The sequence below is a fragment of the Callithrix jacchus genome, chromosome 1 (assembly GCF_049354715.1).
Source record: "Callithrix jacchus isolate 240 chromosome 1, calJac240_pri, whole genome shotgun sequence".
NCBI classification, from domain to species: domain Eukaryota; kingdom Metazoa; phylum Chordata; class Mammalia; order Primates; family Cebidae; genus Callithrix; species Callithrix jacchus.
The window spans coordinates 119,327,837-119,352,153 of NC_133502.1; the positions used below are offsets into that span (position 1 = coordinate 119,327,837).

General features: G+C 37.5%; 1 protein-coding gene across 1 annotated transcript in view; it reads left to right on the forward strand.

Moving 5' to 3' along the window:
- The first annotated feature begins 14,749 nt into the window (after nucleotides 1–14,749).
- Nucleotides 14,750–24,317, forward strand: part of LURAP1L (leucine rich adaptor protein 1 like) — a 39,205-nt gene continuing 29,637 nt past the window's right edge. Inside the window, exon 1 of the mRNA XM_002742933.6 lies at nucleotides 14,750–15,765. Coding sequence (XP_002742979.1) covers nucleotides 15,442–15,765 — 324 coding nt within the window. The 5' untranslated portion in view covers nucleotides 14,750–15,441. The remainder of the gene's footprint in view (nucleotides 15,766–24,317) is intronic.

Genomic DNA, 24,317 nt, shown 5'->3' on the forward strand with positions numbered 1-24,317 from the left:
TGCATTTTGTGGGGCAAGAGGGTAAACTGTGGTCCAAGCTCTCAAGGCACTCTATGTATATAAATGGAAGTAATAAATAAACAAACATACATATATATATATCCATATATATTCATATATATATATATATATAACATATATACCCACACATATGTAAAATGAAACTTACTGTTTAACCCATAATGATATATCAATGAACCAGGAATTTGGGGAAATGTTGGTGACATACTGGAAAAAGATTTTAGAGTCAAATAGAACTGAGTGGACCCTAGGTAACTTTTGAGCAAGTTATTTTATCTCTTTAGATGTTCCTCATCTGCTAAACAGGATTACAACAGTTTGATAACTAATGGAGATAAGATATGTAAAGTGTCTGGCACCTAGTAGATTATCAAAAGGTAGTAATAATTGTATAAAGAATAGCCTCATATCAGAAATTTTATTAAAATCTAAGCCCATAAAGATTTCATGTATGCCCACCTATACAGACATCAAGGCTAACAGCATGTTTGATTTTATCAATACCTTTTGCAAGCTAGTTCAAATTTAAGCAATTTAAAACATTCTATAAATATCTCTTCCAGCCCTAAATAAAGAGGATGATGCTCGCTAACCTAAATTCTGAAAGTAAATAGAAAATAAACTCTCAGAACCATTGTTCTTCTCAGTGTAGAGGACAGCAGCACACTAATTTTACATGCTTCTTCCTATCATGTGTCATCTTCAGAAATTAGCAATCTTTTTCTTTGAAAACATAGCTGGTTGCCAACTTTCTACTTATTTCTATTTAGGTGAATGCTCAGTAAGTATTTTTTTTCTAGTAAAGAAATAAACATTAGAAGAATTTATTGATGGTCTAAAGAGCAGAGATTTATAGCAATGACTGACAACAGACAAAAGAAATTATTGTCATATGCTTATTTTTCAGTGTAGAAGTTATTCTTTTTTCTTCTCATATTCTCTATTTAACCTCTAAAATACTTTCCATCTTGCCTGAAACAAGACAAGATTTGAATATAATACAATAGTAGGAAACTTTCATGTTCAATCCTCCTTTGTTCTACTTCCCTGTGTTATGGCAGTGAAATAGGACAGAATCTCTGTGAGACAATGTGTCACATATAGCAGAAACACAATACACTGTCATCTCTCTCTGACTTAAAGACACACACACACATACGCACACATACACACACACACACACAAATGGAAACCCACAGCATAGTAGATTTGATTTCGTGTGACTGAAATCAAACAAAACACAAACAATGGCTGGATTACTATGACAACAGAGTCCATGCCGTGTCTTCTGGGAACCTTTGGCAGCTATCTTCACTTTGAAGTGCTTGCTCTGCTAACGTCTTGTTAGCAGGACTGTGAGTGTCAAGATGTGTGCCTTGTTCATGTAAAGAAGTTCCACTCATTCTGTGTGCTTCTTGCCATATGAAAATAAGACCAGAGGAAGTGAATAATGAAGGGCTGAGTCACTTCACAAATTTCACTCAAAAAGAGTCCAGAAGGTCTTCTCACTTGCGCTGTACAGTATGGTAAAACTATAGTATTAATCTTCTGCTGGTCACCCTTTTTAAGATTAATTACTGCTGAATACTTAATTTTGAGGGGGCTGGGGTAGGTTTTATGTGCTATCATCTTGTCTTTCATAGATAAAACACTGATATGAAGGAAGAGATCCTCTTGAGGTAAAATTAATTTGACCTCCAAACAATCCTGTGATATAGATGTATTATTAGCTTTCTATTATAGAAAATGAAAATTTGATTCAGCAGTTAAGCAACATGTACCAAACCCTTAGGAGTACCTAGATTATAGCACTAATTCTCTGAAACCCAACTTCATTCTTCCTAATTTAAGCCTCTATATGCCTTTTACTGCATTCATGAGCATGGTTCAGAAAATGATGGTTAGGAAACACCTTTGCCTAAGAAATATTTAATGAGGGCAAACAGTACAACTAAGAATAGTGTTATTGTTAGCAGCATCTACTAAGCCTATGTGTATAGTATAAGAAGGTTAGCCTGTAATCCCAGCACTTTGGGAGGCCGAGGCAGGTGGATCAGGAGGTCAAGAGATCGAGACCATCCTGGTCAACATGGTGAAACCCCGTCTCTACTAAAAATACTAAAAATTAGCTGGGCATGGTGGCGCGTGCCTGTAATCCCAGCTACTCAGGAGGCTGAGGCAGGAGAATTGCCTGAACCCAGGAGGTGGAGGTTGCGGTGAGCCATTGCACTCCAGCCTGGATAACAAGAGCGAAACTCAGTCTCAAAAAAAAAAAAAAACTGGAACACTTTTGAAGAATGATAGTTAAAAAGCAAATAGTAATCTCTCACAAACATCTCCAAAGATGCTTAATGGAAAATGAGAAGGTGTGAATGTTGTGATCTCAACTCACATTGAGGATTCTTGTAACTATACCAAAAAATCCTTGACAGATTATTGAATCTATTTATGTATTAGTTTTCCTAATACAAAATCAAAATTGTACAACTTGGGTTGGTGGTAAAAAGAATGAGTAACTCAATGATAATACACTTTAGTCCACAATATCATTGCCTGTAAATTTACTGTGAATACACAATCATCTGACAATCTTTTATTGCCCACATCAGTTCTAGATGTGGTAGATCAAAACAAACATATGACACACATCATCCTGGAGAAGCGTATAGGAAGTTGGTGAGACAGAATTTATAGACATAAAGAATTAAAATGCCCTAGAAGATAACATAGAATTAAATCTTATGAAACATCTTGCCTATTTAACCACTATTGTTATCTACATGTTTCCCCAAAAAACAACTAAAGTTTACCCTGCGAAGTCTTTTTTAAAACTTTTCTAGCTTATGGATTTCTCTCTTGGGCACTTTCTATTTGAATCGTATCTTTGTCAATTAGCATTTATCTTTAAATTTTTTATTTAAAAAATATACAACCTACTTCTCTGTTTCAATTATAAGTCTCTGTTTCAAAGGCCATTTATTATTCCCTCTAATATCTTCAAAACAAGACACTTTATTTTGCACTATGAAGATATTACTCATTTTTTCCTGATTATCATAAAAATGATGACAATTGTTGATGAAGTATCAATTCACAGAATAAAGCAACCACAAAAACAATAGCAGGTACCACTGAATTCACTTGACTGTGGGTTCCTGAAGCATGAGGATTATGTCATTTTCATGTTTTATCTCTTATTTTTGGCCTAGCATGATGCCTGACACATATTAGATATGTCAATTTTTGACAAAGTACAAAGAGTTAGAAAGAGAGAGAGAATTGAAGGAAAGGAGAAATCAATCTGGGTGTTAAAAAATAAACTGGAATGTAAGACAAGATACAAATTCTAGGCAAGAGGGACATTATCAACAAAGGCCAAGTGGTTGAAATTGACAATGTGTGAGTATATATGCGAGTGTGATATTATGTGGAGGTCATTCCAACTGGAACAAGAAATTATTATGGACATTATGTTGAACAGTTAAAATATGTTCTATGCTGTGGAAGCCATACTGTGAAACTTAGAATAAATAATTTAAAATTGGAGCTAGAAGCTATAAAGCCATTATAGATCCTTAAGATGATGAAAAGCATCTTTTGGGAAACTACTTAGACCAGCTTGTAAGTTATATGAGAAGGCAACCATTAAGGGAGAAAAATCCATTTGGATCCAAATGTGAGCATGGAGTAATAAACAGAAGGTACAGGAGGATTTCCAAAATAGAAAAAAATTACTGAAAAAACATCAGTGGGGTTTAATGATTAATTGAATGCAATGGGGAAAGAGATAGAGACATCCTAAATATTACCAAGCCTCTAGATGGTGGGAGAGATTGAACTCACAAATTCAAAACTCAGATAAAACACAGCTTCTAGATGTGCAGCAATGTGATATTTCCTGGTGAGCTAAGCCACTAATTATAATATGGGCACATGAGACAATCTACCTCCTGAGGTTGTGAAGATATGAGATACAGAGTAAGTACTCAATATTCACTATTACCATTATTATAAGGAAATAGACTTAAATCTGCTTTGATCAGCATGATGAGGACACCACTTGTTTCTAGTTGAAGTTGTTAAATATAAGAACAAAGAAAGAGAGAAGAGAGAAAATGGCAAGAAAGGAAGAAAGAAAGAGACAGAGACAGCAAGCAGTAAGAATGGATGAATAAAGAGGGGAAACAGGATAAAAATGAGAAAGAATGAAGAGGCAGATGATGGAAAAGGTTGAAAAGAACAATGATAAGAGAAAACGGGGAAATAGTGATTTAAATTAATACTTATAGTTTCAGATTTCTATACATTGCTCCTTGGCCATTGTAATAGAAGCAGAATAAAATGAACTACAACTGGGAATGAAACCGGATACAAATTTTACTGGAAAATTCATGGGAAGCAGAAGGAAAGGGGAGAAAAGAGCCTTGGTATTGGCCATATGGGAATTGATTGAAAGTGTAAAATATGACTTCATGTAGTTCTTTTCAGGGTCTTCTTTTTTCATATCTCTGTTACTATATAAAAATGCCTACTTAAATAATGTGCAATGCAAGCCTTCTTAATCAAGTATGTCTTGGCCTTTATACAATACTTTAAACAAAGCACACTTGTATAATTAGGAATGGTGCTATAATACAAAGCAAAGGTATTAAATTACACCAGCAAACTTCAGTTCTATAAAACAGAGGTCACATTCTAGCAAACTAGCAAATCTTTTTTTTAATCCCTATTCATACACAGTTCAGAATGATGTAATGCCAGGTTATATATCAACTAAACTATTCTTAAGGAATCTCTGACCCAAATGCCTGTGGAATCTGTCTAGAGTTGATAACACACAGAAAATATTAATAAACCCTGTGCTCTATCTACTATAGATTACTACAGTACTCATACAAGAACCAAACATAACTCAATTTAAGATACCTGCATTAGAAAATGAATATTAGTAAATGATGCAAGCTCATTGAGTTAGGAATTAATGCATTTTCTTGTGAATTAAGGTATTCTTCATATAGCCTGAGATTTACAGATTTAGTAACCAAGAGATTTTTGTTTTTGTTTTTCTTTCCAGAGACAAGTGCTTTTTTTGTTCAGAGAAGGCGGCTCACTATGTTGCCTATGTTGAAGTGCATTGCTATTCAAGGGGTGATCCCACTATCAGATCAGTACAGAAGTTTCAACTTGCTCCATTTCCCACCTGGTTCAAGTGTACCCCACTTTAGGCAATCTGGTGGTCCCCTGCTCCCAGAAGGTCATATTATTGATGCCAAACTTAGTGTAGACACCAGACAGGCATACCACACTACAGCTCAGAACTCCTGGACTCAAACAATCCTCCTGCCTCAGCCTCCCCAGAAACTTGGACTATAGGCAGACACCTGCCTTTGCAAACTTTCAATGTGTAAGATGTGCACATTTAAGGTTGGCCACAGCAAAACTGCATAGTACCTGCAGTTGTATTTGATGACTCATTACCTCTGAAGCCCCTCTCCTACTCACACATCCAGACATACATACACATATATATCTCCTTCTACACAGAGCTCCCAATCAAGTTCGTACACTGTAGTTTTGGTTTTGGCCCTTCCCCTGAGGCTATCTTCTATCTCATTCTCCCTCCAACCAGTTATTTGATAACTAAGAAGGCACGACAAAGACCTAAATATTCATGAATTGAATTTTCTAGTTACCATATTTGCAATTGAAGGGGAAAGTTAACAAAAACAAAGTGCTATGATAATACTGAAGGGGAGATAATATGGATAGATCATTTATTAAAATACAGAGTTCTTGTTATTTAATAAAAGTGACATGTACTGTACTTTTAACTATTTTATTTCACATAGCTCTACTATGCATTTGGCAATCATCATGCACAATTCCTACCCTTTGCTCTCTACTTAAATTATTCCGAAACCAAATAATGTCTAATGTGCCAGAATAGATACCTCAATTAACTACGGGAGAAATATTAAGCAAATTTGTCATGAAGTACCCAGAGAATAATCACATTATTGGTACTTTATAGAGTTAGGTTTTTTATATTTAGTATGGATTTAGTATTAACGAAGACTTTTTAGAAAACTTTATAATTATGATACAGAGTTGTTGGGTAATGATACTTTTACTTGTTAAAAACTCAAGACTCCCCTTCAAAACTACACCACTTAATGTCTTTCTTCAAGATTGGGTTTTTAAAACCTGTTAAAAAGTCACATATAAGCATTAAACAATGAAATGAAAAATAAATACTAAAAAGAAAATTTGAAAGCAATATTCTGTGTTACAGCTACAACTAATCAAAGTCAAAAACAGAAAAGTACAAAGATAAAATTTTAAAACCTCCCATAATCTCATCACAGGGTGATAGCTTTTTTACTATTTGGTAAATATGCATATGTATTTTCTATGAATATATTTTCTCTAAACTTTCACAGCCCTCAAGCATTTTCTACAACTTTAAATATCCATTATATATGTATACGTGTATGTGTGTATATGCATGTATGTATGTGAGTGTGTTAAAACGCATTACTGACACTTGTTTTTAGCTTTTTTTTTCAGTTAACAATATATTGCCAATATTTCCCAAGTCATTAAGTGTCCTTCAGTCACCTTCCCATTATTGGTTGTAAAGATGTTCAAACTACATACATAATTTATTTAACTATTTTCCTTACTGTCAGAACTTGAGAATGACAAGGAGCAGTCTCTGTGAACAAAAGGTCATAAATCCCTCTATTCAGTCGCTTGTTGCACAAACTTTCATACAGCACACATTCATGTATGTGTTGCCCTCCCACCATTACCCTTCTTTTAGAGCCGTCACCTGTGAACCAAAGAACGAATTCCCACATCTATTCAGATCCAGGCTCCACCAAAAGGCAGAATCAGTCTCAAATATAGGTCCTGTGTTAGAGGAAGGTATGAGAGTTCATTCAAAATCAAAGGTGGGGAATGGGATCAGCCTTCTAGAACATTCTAATGTCCTCTAATGAGTCACTGTAGATGAATCTTCCAAGAAAACATGTATCTCCTTTTTTCATCTGTCTTTGATCTCTACCTCACTTGAAATATGAATTATTCAAAATCATCATCAGTAGCAACATGATTTTGGCTTCTCAACAATACAATTGTGTGCTGCATAACACCGCATTCAAGAATAGACGATATATAATATGGTGAGCCCATAAAATTACAACGGAAGGTGAAAAATCCCTATCACCTAGTAACGTTGTAGCTGTCCTAATGAGGTGGCACAGTGCATTATATTTTCTACGTTTATAGATACACTTACCATTGTTTTACATTTGCTGACAGCATCAGTATGGGAACGTGCAGTACAGGTTTGTAGCCTAGGCCATCTCATATAGCCTAAGTGTGCATTAGGCTATGCAATCTATGTATGTGTAAGTTCACTCTATGATGTTTGCACAGCAACTAAATCACCTGTGATTCATTTCTCAGAATATACTCCTGTTACTAAGGGATGTGTGACTATCTGTGTTCAGAAGCAGAACTCTTAATAGTTTTGAAAGAGGGATAATGCCCATTTGTGGGTAATGGAAAATAACACAGGTTTGTGGAATATATATATATATATATATATATATATATATATATATAGAGAGAGAGAGAGAGAGAGAGAGAGAGAGAGAGAGAGAGACAGAGACAGAGAGAGAGAGAGACAGAGACAGAGAGAGAGAGCGAGACGAAGCTTCTTACTATGTTGCCTAGGTTGGTCTCAAACTCATGGTCTCAAATGATCCTTCAGCATCAGCCTCCCAAAATGCTGGGATTACAGGTGTGAGCTGCCATGCCTGGCAGAGAATAAAGTATAATTTAGGACAATTCTGGATTGGATGAGTGATTTCACCTCTTGGAACTTCAAATGCATCTTATTAGAGGAGAGTTAATAATATTTATTTCCCTGGGTTTTATGAGAATTAAGCAATACAAAACCTGTAAGGCCCTTTCACAAAATAGTGCTGACTACATAGCAGCAACCTTTGTAACCAGTACTTTTTCAGTTTTTCCCACATTATTTTATCATAGTGATTTATGCTACTTTGATGTAAAAGTGTTTTCTGATTTTATAAATGTCCCTGTTGATTTATCAAATGGATGACCAGTAACTATCTTTCTTAATATTTTCAAGACCTAATTACAGTATTTATCTTTTACATAAGATGCATATATTCAATATGTCTCATGATCACAAAGTATTCTCATTCAATCATACATACTTCTGAAAGAAAATCACATAGATACAGATATGCAGAAAACAAGGCTAGTTAATATCTTAAGAAGGCTAATTTTCAAATGTAGAGTAATGCTCTTAAGTCATAAGACTAGGATCTGCAATTCTCATATGCATAATTCTTGAGCTTTAACTCCCAAATAATGTCAGATAATTCATGTATGTCTTTGCATAGAATTTCTGTGTTCTTTTCAAAATGAAAAAATGCATAAAAATTTTTATTCCTTATTCTCATTCATGAGGGCTTCTGAAAGGAAGTTCTCACATCCTTCCAAGCGTATAGAACCAAAGATAAGGAGAAGCTAGGAGCCTAAAATATAGACAAGAAACTAGATACATTCATAAGACACTGCCGGAAATGCATACTGATCACAAAATTGAGAGGGACATTCGAAAGGGAATTTTATACCATGTGCCACACCCTGAGGTCAAAACCATAGTGGAATATAATAGCTCCCTTTAAACCTCTTAGACACCATCCTCTGTGTACTCACAGTTGCTTTTCTCTACCTTCAATAAGGTTACAGTTTCAATTGCATAGCTTCTATGTTACATTTATGATAACAATATTTCAAAAAAATCTGTCAAATCCTTTTTAAATCCAAGTTCATAGGATTGCTTCTAAGCTAGGAGATAGAAATGGATTATTTCTTTAGGCCCTTTTATGTTTATTTGAATGATTATACTATATATTGTAGGGCACATCTCAAATACAATTTTAGACATCATCATTGTATTTGGTCAAAGATATCAAAGGTCGGTTGTATGAATTATGTCTATGACTATGTCACCGGACAGCAAAATAAGGATATCTCTCTGACTAGTTTTCTAGCACATAAAGGCACATTTTTTAAAAAAGACTAATAGTTGTTATTTTCTAATTCATAAGTAATTGTACATAGTGATGTAAAGTGGCCTATCATTTTTAATACATTTTGGGATTAAGCAAAAGTTTGTTATCTATTCTTTGCAGTGACTTTAAGTGTTCTTGGCTGCTTTCTTTTCTTTCTTTTCTTTATTTATTTTTTTAAACAGAATCTTGCTCTATTGCCAGGCTGGAGTGCAGTGACATGGAACTTGGCATACTGCAACCTCTGCCTCCTGGGTTCAAGCGATTCCCCTGTCTCAGCCTCTTAAGTAGCTGGGACTACAGTCATGCTCCACTATGCACAGCTAACTTTTGTATTTTTAGTAGAGACATGGTTTCACCATGTTGGCCAGGATAGTCTCAATCTCTTGACCTCGTGATCCACCCCCCTCAGCCTCTGAAAGTGCTGGGATTATAGGCGTGAGCCACCACGCCCAACCCTTGGCTGCTTTTATACCTCTGCCAAGTAAAAAGCAAACTATGAAAGAAAAATATTTCAGTTACCTCATATTATTCACAGCCTCATATCTAAACTACACCTCCAAGATCTCACACCTCTCTACAGTGCTATGATTTGAAGTCTGTCCCCCACAGAAGAGATCCTGATACCCTATGATACCTCAGAATATAACCTTATTTGGGAAATGGGGTTGTTGCAGTTATAATTAGCTAACTTAATCCAAAATGGCAGGTGTACGTATAAGAAAGAGAAATTTAGGCAGAAGCACAGAGGAAAAGCACAGGAGGGAAAATAGCCCTCTGAAGCACAGAGGGAAAACAGCCATGTAAAAACAGAAGCAGGGATTGGAGATATGTAAACACAAGCAAAGGTATGCTGAGTCCCCCAGAAGCTGAAAGAGGCAAGGAAGAATCCTTCCCTAGAAGCTTTGGAGGGAGCATGGCCCTGCCCACACCTTGATTTCAGACTTCTAACTCATAGGACTGTAAGACACTAAATTGCTGTTGCATGGTATGTTGTTATGGCAATACTAGGAAACGAGCATAACACAGGTCACAAGTTCAGTAATCTTCCTGCTTTCTGACCTTGGGACTCATTTTCCCAAACTATGGCTTTGCCCAACTCTTAAAACTGCACGTCTTCTGGCTTTGAGTCTTTATTTTCTTTCTTAACCATAATTAATGATCACCCCCCAATAATTTCATGAAACACAAGTGTCTGGGTGCCAACCAATTCCAGTGTTCAGAGACAATTGTTAAATTTTTGAGAATTTTGCAAACTGGTTGCTAAACACAGCCATTATTTTAAAAATTGCATTGTATAAGCTTTCAAATAGGGAAACTAAAACAAAGGTAATAAAGAATAAAAACTCATCACTTTCTAATTACTTGAATATATTTTACTACTCTCTGTGCCTATGACTCTTTATGCTTCTGAGGTTATTTATGTGTGTTTTATCTGTATAGTGGAAAGACTATGTAATGCTGAATTACTTCCCATCCTTTCCCAACTCACATTGGTAGCTTACTATCAGCTGTGATGAGAGTATTCATACCATGAATGTTGCTAAAAACTACAAATCAGTTATTTTTATATTTTCAGAAACTTAGTTGCAAACATAAACCAACACAGCATTGAAATAACCTAGAAAGTTCATTCTATAAGTCAAATTGGGATGGCTGTAGAGGTTAGCTGAAGAGATCTCTTTTCTTGGTCCTGCATTGCACCTTTCAGTAGGAATATAGAGCTCAGGATAACAGAAAAAAGCAAATAAAGAATGCTATTACAAATAATGAAGGCAGAGAGATTTGACAGGGATTGTGAAGAGGAGATAAGGAAGACTTAGATGCTGGTGACCTACTTTTAGTATTGTCTACTAAATCCCCAGGGAAGTGTTTTGCTCTGATTATAAATATTAATTAGATTTCAACTAGAGATTATTTAAAGGGTCTATACACCTTAGACAGAGATTTCAGATAGATTGATTGTTAGGTAGATACAGAGATAGTAATATGCATATATAACTTTCTCATGTACAAGTGGTTCAAGTTGGTAATAACTAGATGATTTCACTTAGTAAAACAGACCCAAGACAACTATAAAATTATAGGTAAATTAAATGACTCTATAAATAAGCAGGATAAAACCTCAGTAACTTTAGCAGATACGTAATTCTACCATATATGGCTAGGGTCAACATTCTTTAGCTTTGCTGTAACATCTTCCTCATTATGCATATAAACTGATTAAAAATATTTGTAGGAGGAGCAGCTCTACACATTTATAAACAAAAAGTCAAAGAACCTGATACTCATTAAATAGTAGCTTCCTAAAATTCTTAAGGGTAATTTGAGGCTGTTGGCTGCTTGATATTATTCTGCACTGTGGGGAGTGGAGTCTCAGGTAAGAGACTCAGCCCTAGCCCTTGAACTCTGTGCCAGTAAGAGCTGGGAATGCTGCAAACTTGCAATCAGTGCCAGAAAGAAGGTGGAAGGCCTTTCTTCTTTTAACCACAGCAGATGCCAACAGCAGATTACGGAGTGTTGTTATCCACACTACATGAAGCCTTGTTGAGTCTACTCTTGCTCTAAGTACTGTGTCTCAAACCAGGAAGTGTTCTAAGTGTGGAATGTGTGAAGTGTGCATCACATCAGTCTGTTGTGACTGAGGCATTCTTTCAAAACCTGTCATCTGAGTCCAACAATGTTCTTATTTAATTATCCACCAGTTGTTTACTTTTTTTTTAAGATAAATAGGAGACTCTGTGTCTTTCTTCATGAACATGATCCAACTAGGGAAGAAACTCAGTCTCTTAAAGTCCTCCATAGTTAAAAACTCATTCTTAGATTCCTTGTGCATTTTTAATAGAAAAAAAAGGAAAATCTAGCTCATATATAAGGTGGTCTACAAAAGAACGCATATAATAAAGTATAAAAAATTACATCACAAATAAAAACAATACAATAACATTTGTTACAATTTTGCTTTGCAATATATTAGGCTTGGAGAAATACTGTGAATTTAGGTGACTGTTAGCATGGCAAATGCTATTAATCAAAGAAACAGAGGTAGTTAGAGATGGACAAGAAAAATAGGAGTAGCAACGGAGGACTGCTAAGAGTGATGACTCAAGAACTTTTCCCTGTCTTTCTCAGTTCTCCCTATGTTCCCTCTCCCATTTGTTGCTGAACTCACTCCTACCCCAAGCCCCCATCCTGGACTCATTACTGCAAAGACTTCCCAACTGATTCCCCAAATCAAGCTGTAATTAAATTATTAGGCTAAGAGCAACTGGTAAAACATCTCACACATTTTTTGTTGTTTGTGGGCATTTTTGTCCATTTATTGCTTTTTTGAGGCAGCTCCTTACTCTGTCTCACAGACTTAAGGGCAGTGGCGCAATCATAGCTCACTGCAACCTTGAACCCCTAGACTCAAGTAGTCTTACAGCCTCAGTCCCCCACCCGTAATCTCTTAGCTAAGACTACAAGTGCATGCGAACATGCCTGGGTAATTTTTAAATATTTTGAAGAGGTGGGGTCTCACTATATTGCTCAAGCTTACACAGTTTCTTGAGAATCTTGAAAATAAACAAACAAAAATCATGGTCAAGAACAAAAAAAATATATTTCCAAATAGTTTTGAGTAAGAAATGTCCTCAGATTAAACCACATAAAGCAGTTATGGTATGATTAACAACAATCTATTATAGACCCACGAATATTCAATGATTTTAATGTATTCTGAAAATTAACTAAAGCATCATTCAAAATGTCTCCATTTTAAACTAAAATGTCAATAGGCATTTAACCGAAAAAATTTTGAAGGCTTGACATACTAAGTGTTTATTCAAAAGTTTATATTTGTTTTATATTTCACAAAGGGTTACTTTACTATACACCACATTTTTACTCAGATGAGTTTCTTCTGCAGACTTCCTTAAAAAGCAAACATATATAATATATATATATATATATATTATCTTCAGCCTCAAATACTGATTTTATAGTCTATGATTCATACCAAAGGAGGTGTCCCATTTCTCTATATTGACACATGATCATTTGACAAATTTTTTTTTACTGACCAAGTTCAAGCTAGATATTGCATCTATAAACTGCTCTTATTCAGCCTGATGCTGAACTTTGTAAGGGTTTTGTAATAATAAACTGTTCTTGACTGAAACACAAGCCTTTCATAATTACATGTCACAGTGCAATTCTTATGCAATGAGCTTGTGGTTTTCCAAATTTAAGACCAAGCATGTAGTTGTTTTTTTTTTTTTTTTTTTGCCAATCAGTTTGAGCTTATGAGGTTGCTCAGGTTAGCCTTGAACTGATGACCTCACCTTCGCGAGCGCCATGAGCTCCGGCGGGAGCCACTTTGGACCCCCCAAGCATGTAGTTTTATCAGTGAGTTGAGATTTGGCCTTGTTTTCCCTGGATTCTATAAATGGTAATTCTAACTTTGAAATGGGTCACCTAACTTATAACTATTTTCTTCATTTCTTTTTAAGAGGGAGAAATAAGATGCAAATTTCCACCAGGTTCATAAGAAAGTTTAGCAATTTTCTCTCTGACATGAAATATTTCATTCAGAAGGCCTAAGTTTCCTCTCTGTATTAAGTTTCCTAGAGTATGATTTGATTAAAAACAAACTCTGAGATGTATATACCTATGTTCTTTCAAGTGTAAAACCTGAGTGACGTCTCTGGAAATGGAGCCTGGGAGTGATCAAGAACACAAATATTTATTTGTCCCAGAAATAGAGGGGCCCATACTTTGAAATACTTCAATGGAAACCAAAAATTGTAGTTTGCTGGATAGAAATTAGTATCCTCTACTTAATCATTTTTGAAACAAACTCAATGCTGATTCAAATCTGTAATCCATGTAGCTCATTATAACTTACTTGGTAGAAGTATCTCAGATTAATGAATGGTACAATTGTACAAATTAAAAAATTATACAATTTTTCAACTATACAATTGTACAAATTGTATCACTGAAAAATATCTATAAATTAATTTATAGATAAATTATCAAAGAGGAAAACATTTAAAATTGTTATTCTCAATTTTTTCCTTACATAATTAAAGTAAAAGTAAGTATCTCAGCAACTGCTGCCTCTAAAAATTCCACTGCTATCTCCACAGTTACATTAGTTATTCCGGCTATTTATTTCCTCACTTTCGCTTGCATACTGTAACGGTAGGATAATTAATTTTGATTTTACATTTTCACTGAACTTTTGATGAAACTGTTTCACTCTTTTTATTAGTATAAAATTATTAGGAAAGGCTTCTAAAGAGAGGTTTTTTGTTTGTTTTTCCTTTGAGGAAGGTAGTGGGATGGGAAAAAAAACGAGACCAAATAATAAAGTCATTCTTCTATCTCTTAGTTTACAACGTGTTTTTAAGGTTGTAACTACCAGGCAATTCAGTAGGGAAAACCGAAAAATCAAATACCCTAATAATACTGGTACTCCCAACTAAAGCAGGACGTTGAAACTCTACTACTAGCAGCAGGGTTGGAAAATCCCCTTTACTCTTATTGTCTGTGATATACGGTACAAGGGTTGGCCCTGGTTTGGTCCACCTGCCAGCGGAGTTTAAAGTTTCCGAGGCTTAGAGGAACACAAGGACTTGGATCAAACAGCCTAAATGGGAAGAAGGGCATTTTTTGCTGCATCAAGGAAGCCGTTAAACTCCTGCTAAGCGAACTAGCTCTTTTTTATGCGTCCATGCACAGGACCGAATTCCTCTTTCACTGACCAGAGATTATTTTTGACAATCCAGGATATCCCGAAAGCCTGGAGACATATGGCTGGAAAATGAAACGACCCAGGACATCGTTTCTAGCTGCATTATTATTTTGTGTCCCGTAGTAGCAGATGGACAGTCAGTGAACGGCGCAGGAATGTGAACGGACGGTTTTATAATGTGAAATTTTTCCCCTGGTAAAACTAAAACAGATTTCATTTCCCTCTCTTTTCTTTCAGTACTTGCTTTTCCCCCCCGCCCTCTGCAATATCAGTGAACTCAACTTTGCAGGGAGGTGGCCAAAAAGAAAGAGAATGAGGCGGTCTAGATCATCTTAGTGTCGGAGGAGTTGCTGCGGCCGGGGAACTGCAGCTGCGACCCCCGGCGTCCTGTGAGGATTTCAGGGCTGACACCGCGCGGGTGGTTATGGAGAGGACGGTGTACCGGAGCCGCGGAAGATAGAGACCCTGGCGCCCAGAGAGGTCTGCTAATCTCGCCGCAGCCTTCGAGGCCGTCACTGCCTCTCCTCTGCTTCGTTTTATTACCATTATCGCCATTCTCGAAAAGTCATGGAAGACAGCCCACTGCCAGACCTCAGAGACATCGAGCTGAAGCTGGGGCGCAAAGTACCTGAGAGCCTAGTGCGTTCTCTCCGTGGGGAGGAGCAGGTTCCCAGGGAAAGAGACAGGGACCCCTGCGGAGGGAGCGGTGGTGGCGGCAGTGGCGGTGGCGGAGGCGGCGGCGGCTGCAGTAGCAGCAGCAGCTGCTGCAGCTTCCCTCCCTCCTTGTCATCCTCCTCTTCGTCCTCCCCAACCTCTGGCTCCCCACGAGGTAGCCACTCCAGCACCCTGGAGAAGCTAGAAACCAAGCTACACCTCCTCAGGCAAGAGATGGTGAGTGTTAAGCGCCAGCCACGGGGGCGGGGACCTATGATGGTCCAAAAGATGGGGTGATCTCTCAGGGGTTGGGAGAGAGGACGGCAGGGGCTGCAGAGCAGAGCGCTGGGCGCGTGGGAAATGCTGGCTGGAGGAACGCGCAGGGGGCGCTCATCCGGAGGCAGCCGCTGCGAGGCTTGTTTACCACGGACTTTGCTCGATCACGATTTGCAAAGACAGTGGGCTGAGGGCTCCAATCCGTACTTTCGGACAGTGCCGAATCACTGCGCTGGGCTCTGCCTATTTAGCGGCCTGCCCGCAGCCTCTGGAGCACCAGCCTGCTGAGAGTTTGCAGTGACTGCACGCATCTGAGGTCTCCTGTGTGCTGTTAATACTTCGGGTAGGTTCAAAAGGTGGCTCAGTCCAATGCACTTACTGCAAAAATACTTCCTGGTTTGCCAGGAGGTGGCGTGGCAGGGTCCTTGGGGCCCTCCCTCCTAGATCACCCTTCCACCAGTACCGCTCCGCCCTCCCTCCCTTCTTGGTGCAGCAGCGACAGCTGTTCCAAGGCCAACAGATTCTCCACAGCTGGTTCTGAAAACAATGGCCCACTCGTCCTTGATGTACTTATGAATAGCTTATTTCACCGTTTTGATCCCTGCGAGCAGGTGATCCCCAGGCCCAGGGGATTTGCTAGGGACCATCTCCTAACCTTCTCCCTCAAGTCTCAATCTGCAGTTGTTTTCCCTGCTGTTCCCAAACGTTAGCCTAAGCATAGGACAACGAGACAAGTACGAGGTTAAGAACACTCATTCTGGATGTATTTAGCGTAAGACACTTATTTACTTGTCATGAGCTCTTGGGCATGTCACTTCACTTCTGCAGACCTCCGTGTATTTCATGAGCTGGTTAGAGAAAATGATCCCTAAGTCCTCTGAAGAAAATGATCACAAAGCAACAGCATTTTCTACCAGCTTGGAGATGAGGAAAATTGCAATAGTGGGCCTCAAAAAGAGACAATAATTTCATTATATTAACTTCACAGTTGCTTTTGACTTGCTTCAAAGTAGGCTAGGAGATTTCTAGCACTCAGACAGAAATGCTGGAAATCATTTCCATCATTCTATCATTTAGTTATCATAGGGTTCTATCATTTAGTGATTATTATTTTTTAGGTTGGACAATTAAGGAAAACCCTTAGGTACATAATGGAGAAGATGGAAAGTGGAATGTATCTTGATGAGTTTGAAAAATAGATGGAAAGATAAAATGGGAAAGATGACAAAGCAACAGGTCACAGAATGCCTGATGCCGTATCACAATGATCACACATACATGTTGAGACAAACAGGTAAAACTATTTTTCACAGGGAATGCGTCTTGTACAAGGAATTAACAATGTTGCTAACTATGCAAAACTTAATATGAGAGATAAAAACTTAATATGAGAGATAAAGACATCAAGGAGATGAGGAAATTTCACTCCTAACCATGTCTCCCATAATTTTGACCATGGAATGTTAATATACTCACTTAATCTAATAAATAAATCTTGTCGAAACATATTTTCTTACTCAGTAGCTCACAGCACAGCAAAGGCAACAGTGTCATTTTTCTGGAAACTCAGACACAACTTAAAGTATTCATATATAACTTGAAAACAGTAACATTTCCAAAAACCCATGAATCCCACCCTGCCCCACGGAATGACTGGTATATATATATGAAGATTATTTTTTGACAAAAATAATTACATTCCATTTAGGATGCATAATCATGCTGTCCTATAGAGAAACAACAAATTCTGTGAGAATTTTTAAACTGATGATGTTTATTTCCATGATAACATAAGAGTATACCTTTTACCTTCCATTGTAATGACGAGTCACAGTCTTTTTTATAGGTTGGTGCAAAAGTAACTGCTGTTTTGCCATTACTTTTAATGGCAACCATAATTACTTTTGCACCAATCTAATATTTATTAAGACTTTAGTTTTTTGAGACACAATTTCTGAAACTGGGATTCATGATGGGAGTCTCTAACATCTCTGATAATGTCACATTTATTGTTCTTTGGAGAATATTCCCTACTACTCAAATGATGGTTCTCTGGTTTCGTGGAAGCTTCATAAGCTTTGGAGCTAGATAAGCCAGGGTTTCAGACAAGTCTAGAGCAAGTCAGGATATTAATAAAGCTGAGTAGGATGTCAGGGCTGCCAGTCTAGATAGACTTTTAGCTTAGCTTCCCCGGCAAAAGGGCTGATCCAGCTCTCTGTGGCCCTCATTCCAGTCTTGGCTTTTTCACTCACTACTGCGTGGCATTGAACAAGTTATGTAACCACTCTGAGACTCAGCTTTCTTGTTATCATAGGAATAAAATATCTCCTAAGGCATTGTAAGAATTCAGTGAAATAAGAAAAACAACTATTACATAGGCATTTAAACAGTAAGAATGCTGGCAGTAATGAGGATTATGTCAATGACATGGGTTCTATTGATCTTACAAAACCAGCCCTAAATGGATAATGTGGCTCTGGGACTGATGAAGATCTAGGCATCTTCTCCACCAGACTGACTCTATCATGGCATCTCCCATGTCATCAGATACTCTCTGTAGAGACTGTGTTTCTAAATAAAAAAAGATATGTGTAGGCTTCCCTAGCTTCAGGTCAACTGGAAATCTTAATTTTTATTTTAGGTTTAGCTGTTATTAAACATATGCTGTGTGCTAAGCCTGCTGCTGATTGAAGCAGCATGTATTACGGAATTGTGGATCCTAATGTCAGGTAGTTCAGGAAATATGAGGAACTGAAACTAACACAGTAGTCCACTTTATCCATGGGAGATAAATTCCAAGACATCCCATGGATGCTTGAAACTGTGGACAGTACCAAATCCTATATAGACTGTTTATTCCTTTACATCGTTACATATTATACAGTTTAATTTATAAATCAGTCACAGTAAGAGATTAACAATAATAACTAATAATAAAATAGAACAACAGTATACTGTTATGGGAATATTCTCTCTCTCTCTCTCTCTCTCTCTCTCTCTCTCTCTCTCTTTCTCTCTCTCTCTCAAAATACTATAATATTCTCAGACAGTTGACTGTACGTACCTAAAACTATTAAAGCAAAGCCATAGATAAGGTGGTACTACTATATTTGGTTACTTTGGTGAGACTTTTCCATGTCTTAGACACTATACTAGTTAAACATTTTATATGTATTAACCTGTTGAAACCTTATAATCTTTTAACTAAATGTAATTGTCACTACAATTTTATAGAGCACTGAGGTTTATTGAGCTTAATGCTCAAGATACTAAGGGGAGGGACCAGGCTGAGGTTAGAATCTGAGATTTTAACCATGCCTATCCTGTCACTTCTTACACTTTAGAATTCCCCTATGCTCATGTGGACACCCAGGAATAAATGAGTATTTCTGCTCTTCTTCCAGAATTTCAAAACATTAAACATGTTAAACTGTATTTTTGTTTACTGTAAACCTTCCCAGGAGGAACAAGTACTAAACAGTCTCTGGCTTAGTAATATGCAGGATTTGGATGAACATATTCAAAAGGTATCTGGTTCCCAGCAATCACAATCTTATCCTTTCCTTTTGGCCACTGTCACCAAGATCTCCAGTAGTACTTCTTGTCAGTCCATAAGAACTGCCGAGAGCAATTAAAGGTTCTCCTGACATGACTAGTTCAAGGCTTAGAGCTCAATAATATTCATGATGCAGGAGTATCAAGAGCTTTCCTTGGCAGTATTTTAGTTCCCCAAGAGATTCTGTTCAGGACAAAATTTAGACCTTAGGTAACTCACTAGAAAGAACTAGAAAGATGGAATCCTGACACCAACTTGTGTTCATTAGAGCAGTATTTTCAAACTGCTGTTCTTCCAACAGGAGCTCAATTATCCTTCTCTTCTCAAATAATATCAGTTGCACAGCAACTGGATTACCAAGTAGAGATTCTTGTTCTCTCACTCTACCCTAAAGGAACAAGTTTCTCTCTCTGTGCTGAGCTTCCTAGAGTTGGAGGAAGGGTGAAACAAGCACCTCTGTGGCCACCACTACTGCAACTGTGCAGCGTCAGACCTAAAGCCAGGACAGTACTTGGTATTGACGAAGGCCTTTGGAAACTGTTGCCTGGCCACCACTGATGTTTATTTAGGGTCCAAGGGCTCTTTAGTCAGCAGGTGGTGAATCATTCTAGGCTTCTGTGTCCCTTCAAGGTGCTGAGTTCCCTTCTGGCCCAGGGTGGGTGTAGAAATTCTGTCTGAGAACGAGGGTCTGGAGTTGGGAACTCTGGGAATTTAGAATCTACTTGGTGCTTTATTTTACTGCAGCTGAGCTGCTACCCTAATTCTGAAACAAAGTCTTTTTTACTCTTCTCTCTTATTTCCTCAAGAAGAAGGAGTTTCCTCTCATGGCCACCACTGCCCTAGGCCCATGGTGAGTGCTGCCTGGCTACCACTGGGATTTATACCAAGGGGTCTTAGTCAGCTTTTGGTGAATCTTGTCAGGTCTGGTTATCTCCCTTCAGGGCAGTGGGTTCCCTTCTGGCCCAGGGTATGTCCAGAAATGTCTGTTTTCTGAGAGCTAGGGCCTGCCATGGGGCCTTCAGGACTCTGCTTGGTGTTTTATTTTACTACGGCTGAGCTGGTAACAAGTTAGAAGACAAAGTCCTCTTTACCCTCTTTTCAAACAGAAGTGTCTCCACCGAAACTGTGAACTGCTGTGTCTGGGGCTGGGGGAGGGGTGGCAAAAGCACTCCCTGGCTGCCCCAGCTGATGTCTCACTAGGTCCTATACACCCTAAGTTCACCGGCTCTGAGCCCAGCACAGCACCAGAACTTGCTGGGGAAATTTACTCCTTGAAAGGCCTAGGCTACCTTTCAAGTTTATTTATGACCTTAGAGCACTTTAGCCTGCAGTGGTAATGCTAGCCAGAACTCCAATTTTAACTGCTGGCATATAAAATTCTTCTCCTGCTAGGTTGAATCTGAATGCTTCCAATGTGGGAGCTAGCTGAATCTTCCCTGTATTGCTTTGCACTCTGACAGTCAGCACTGAGTTCCAATGCAAAGTTCCACAATCACTGCACTCTCCCTCCCTCAAACAAATAGATTCTCTCTCTCTCTCTGCTTGCTACACTGCAAGGGGATTGGGGAGGGGCTGTGTAAGCAATAAAAGATGGTCCTTTCTACCCTCTTCAGTGTATTCTTCCTTGATAGGATGTTAAAACCAGGTACTGTGATCACTCACCTGATACTTAGTTCTTATGAAGGTACTTTCTTGTTTAGAGAGTTATTTGATGTTTCTGTGGGGGTGACAGTTGCTGGAGGGTTCTATTAGCCATCTTGCTCTACTTCTCTCATGGCTGACAATGTTGTGTGAATTTTCTCAGGTCTGTTTCATGTCTTTGCCTGCATATATATGCATTTTGTATTCTGACATCATGTTGGTGTGTTTGGGTATCATTTTCTTATTTTACACAATATTTTTATATTACTTGGAATGTATTCGATGATTACAATACGACACTTAGTATTTCAAACAATTTTCAAGTATTATGTCATTTCATTCTCATGCTGCACCCACTTATGAGGTAGACACTAGGGGTGTTAGATAATATAAACACATTACTGATAGAGCTTAAGAAATTCTTAACTAGTCAAATTTATCTTATTCTGTCACTTCTCCTCTAAAACCTCAACTATTTACTAATTATATAGGAAAGGTAATTACTTCATTTTTTATAAATGATTATTCAAACATTTAATAGTTATTTTCTAATTTGGATTCTGATTACAGAGATCTGACTTAATCAGAACACTGCATTCTTCAATAAAAAAAATTAAAAGCCTTCAAACTGGACTGTACTTCAATTGCACATCATTTTTAAATGTAATTCATTCATTCTTTTTCTAGTAATAATATTAATGAACCCTGTAGAAATTGGAACAAATGGCTAACATGTATATGTGAGATGTACATAGATAACCTTGTGCCTTAAGTTTATATGGCTCAAAATCATCTTAGATCTACTTATGATAAAAATCTTCTTAGATTTTCTCATTTGGGATGCTCCCGATAACAAAACAGATTCTGTTCTTAGAGATCAGACATCAACAGAACATTTGATTATTCAACTGAAGACATAATTAATATCTCTTCAAGTAGGCTCTTCTGAGAGAAAAATGTGTAAAACTAGAAATATAATATATAACTGACTAATGTGACCTCCCTTTGCTGGCCCACACCATGGAAAGTTAAAAGATTGGGAAAGCATACAATCAGAACAAGAGTGAGAAAAGAATTTACTTGTCTCCTGATGCAATTAGACCCACCATTTCATTTAGCAGGTTCAGATTTTTCTCTATTTTTAGTGAGAATAAAATTATTATGTTTATGCCCACCTCAGTAAATTCAAATAAAAGGTTCTGACACAAGCATCTGTAATGGTGAACTGTTACAGCTCATGATTAAAATGATACATACCATTACTAAAACATGCAAAGAGTACAAAAGTGTTTAAAGTAGAGAATAAAATTTCTCCTCATTCCTCTTTCAATTCCCATTTCCTAAAGATGATACTATGATAATGTTTTGTGTTATTTTCCTGGAAAAACTTCCTGGAAATTTTCTAAATGTATACAACCATATCTAGTTTTATCTATATCTTACTTATAATTATAGACATATAATTGTATATGTTTAGAATTTTAAAATTGAAATTCTGAGAAGCTCATGATGCAGCCACTTTTCTAGGCTCAGCAAATACTCTGCTATTGATTATATACATACACGTATATATGTGCACACTTGACTTATAAGAGAACTTATAATGCTGTGACTTTGAATAGACTGTTGACAGAGGACACCATTCAGAGAGAGTTAGTCTATGAGTATAAAAAAATTGCAGCTGATGAGCCAAAGAGACAGAATCAGTGATCTCCAGAAACAGGCAAGAGCATCGTAGGACTGTAGCATGGAAAGAAACTTTAGAGGTTATCCAGAAAAATTCTCCACTGGCATCCTAGCCAGTTAATCATCAACCTTTGGTTGAACTTCTTCAGCAATGAGTTCTTCTCTGGCTCCCAAGGCATAGCATTTCATTTTCAGATACTTCTATTCAGAATATTTGTTAATTGGCATTCCGGTTGTTCCTTAAAAGACAATTCCATAAACATTCATCATGCAACACAAAATGCTACAGAGTGTGTGCATGCAAACCATGGATTCATAATTTACAATGGAACTTTGTTGCGTATTGAAAACATAGAAAGCTCAGCTGGTTGCATAGGATTATGCCTGTAATTCCAGCATTTTGGGGGTTGAGGCAGGTGGATCACTTGAGGTCAGGAATTCGAGACCAGCCTGGCCAACATGGTGAAAACCCATCTGTTCTAAAAATACAAAGGATTAGTCGGGTGTGGTGGCAGGCATCTGTAATCCCAGCTACTGAGGAGGCTGAGGCAGGAGAATTGCATGAATCCGGGGAGGCAGAGGTTGCAGTGAGCCAACATGGTGCCACTGCTCTCCAGCCTTGGTGACAGAACAAAACTCCATCTCAAAAAAAAAAGAAGAAAGAAAGAAAGAGAGAGAACGAAAGAAATGGGGGGGGGGAGGGAGGGCGGGAGAAAGGGAGAGAGAAAGAAGAAAAAGCTCAATGTGTTTCTCATAGTTTTGTATGTATGTAACTAAAATAAAAGACTTTAATGTCTTCATTGCAAAATGAGAAAAGAATGACAATGCCTTGCATTGGCAAGGATGGAGAGAAATGAGCACTCTCCTGCACTGCTGCTAGAAGTATACGCTGAAAAGCACCTTTAGAGGTAAACTAGACACTGTATTTTTTAAAAAGAAAAAAATGTATACTCTTTAATTTGGCAATTCTTAAACTGGCAAAATTCTACAGTAATACTGTAGAAATTTATCCTATAAAAATAATAATGAATTGGTAGAAAAATGTAGTTAGTGTATACATTTGGTATAATGTATGATTAAGAAAACTGGAGTGATCTAAATGGCCAGTAATGGCAAATATGTTACCATATTTGATATTGAATATGATAAAAATTTATGTAGCTATTAAAATTACATTGTAAAAATTATTTATGGAACAGAGAAAATATGGATATATAATGGATAGAACAAAAGCTCAAATGAAATACCCTATAATGTTAACAGTGATATCATTGAATGATAAGGTTAGAGTCATAGGTGATTTGAGTTCTTTTATTTTGTCCAGTTTCTCTACACTAAGTACATATTATACTTTGGTAAGAAAAACTATTTTGAGGTCAGGAGTTCGAAACCAGCCTGGGCAACAAAGAAAGACCCTATATCTATGACATTTTTTTTAAACTAACTGGGTGCAGTGGCATTTGCCTGTAGTCCCAGCTTCTCAGGAGGCAGAGTCGTGGGATCTCTTGAGCCCACGAGTCCAAGATTGCAGTGAGCCATGATTGCACCACCACCACTGCATTCCGGGCTGGATGGCAACAGAGCAAGAGCAGGACCCTGCCTCCCAAACCCCTTGAAAAAGAAAAATTAT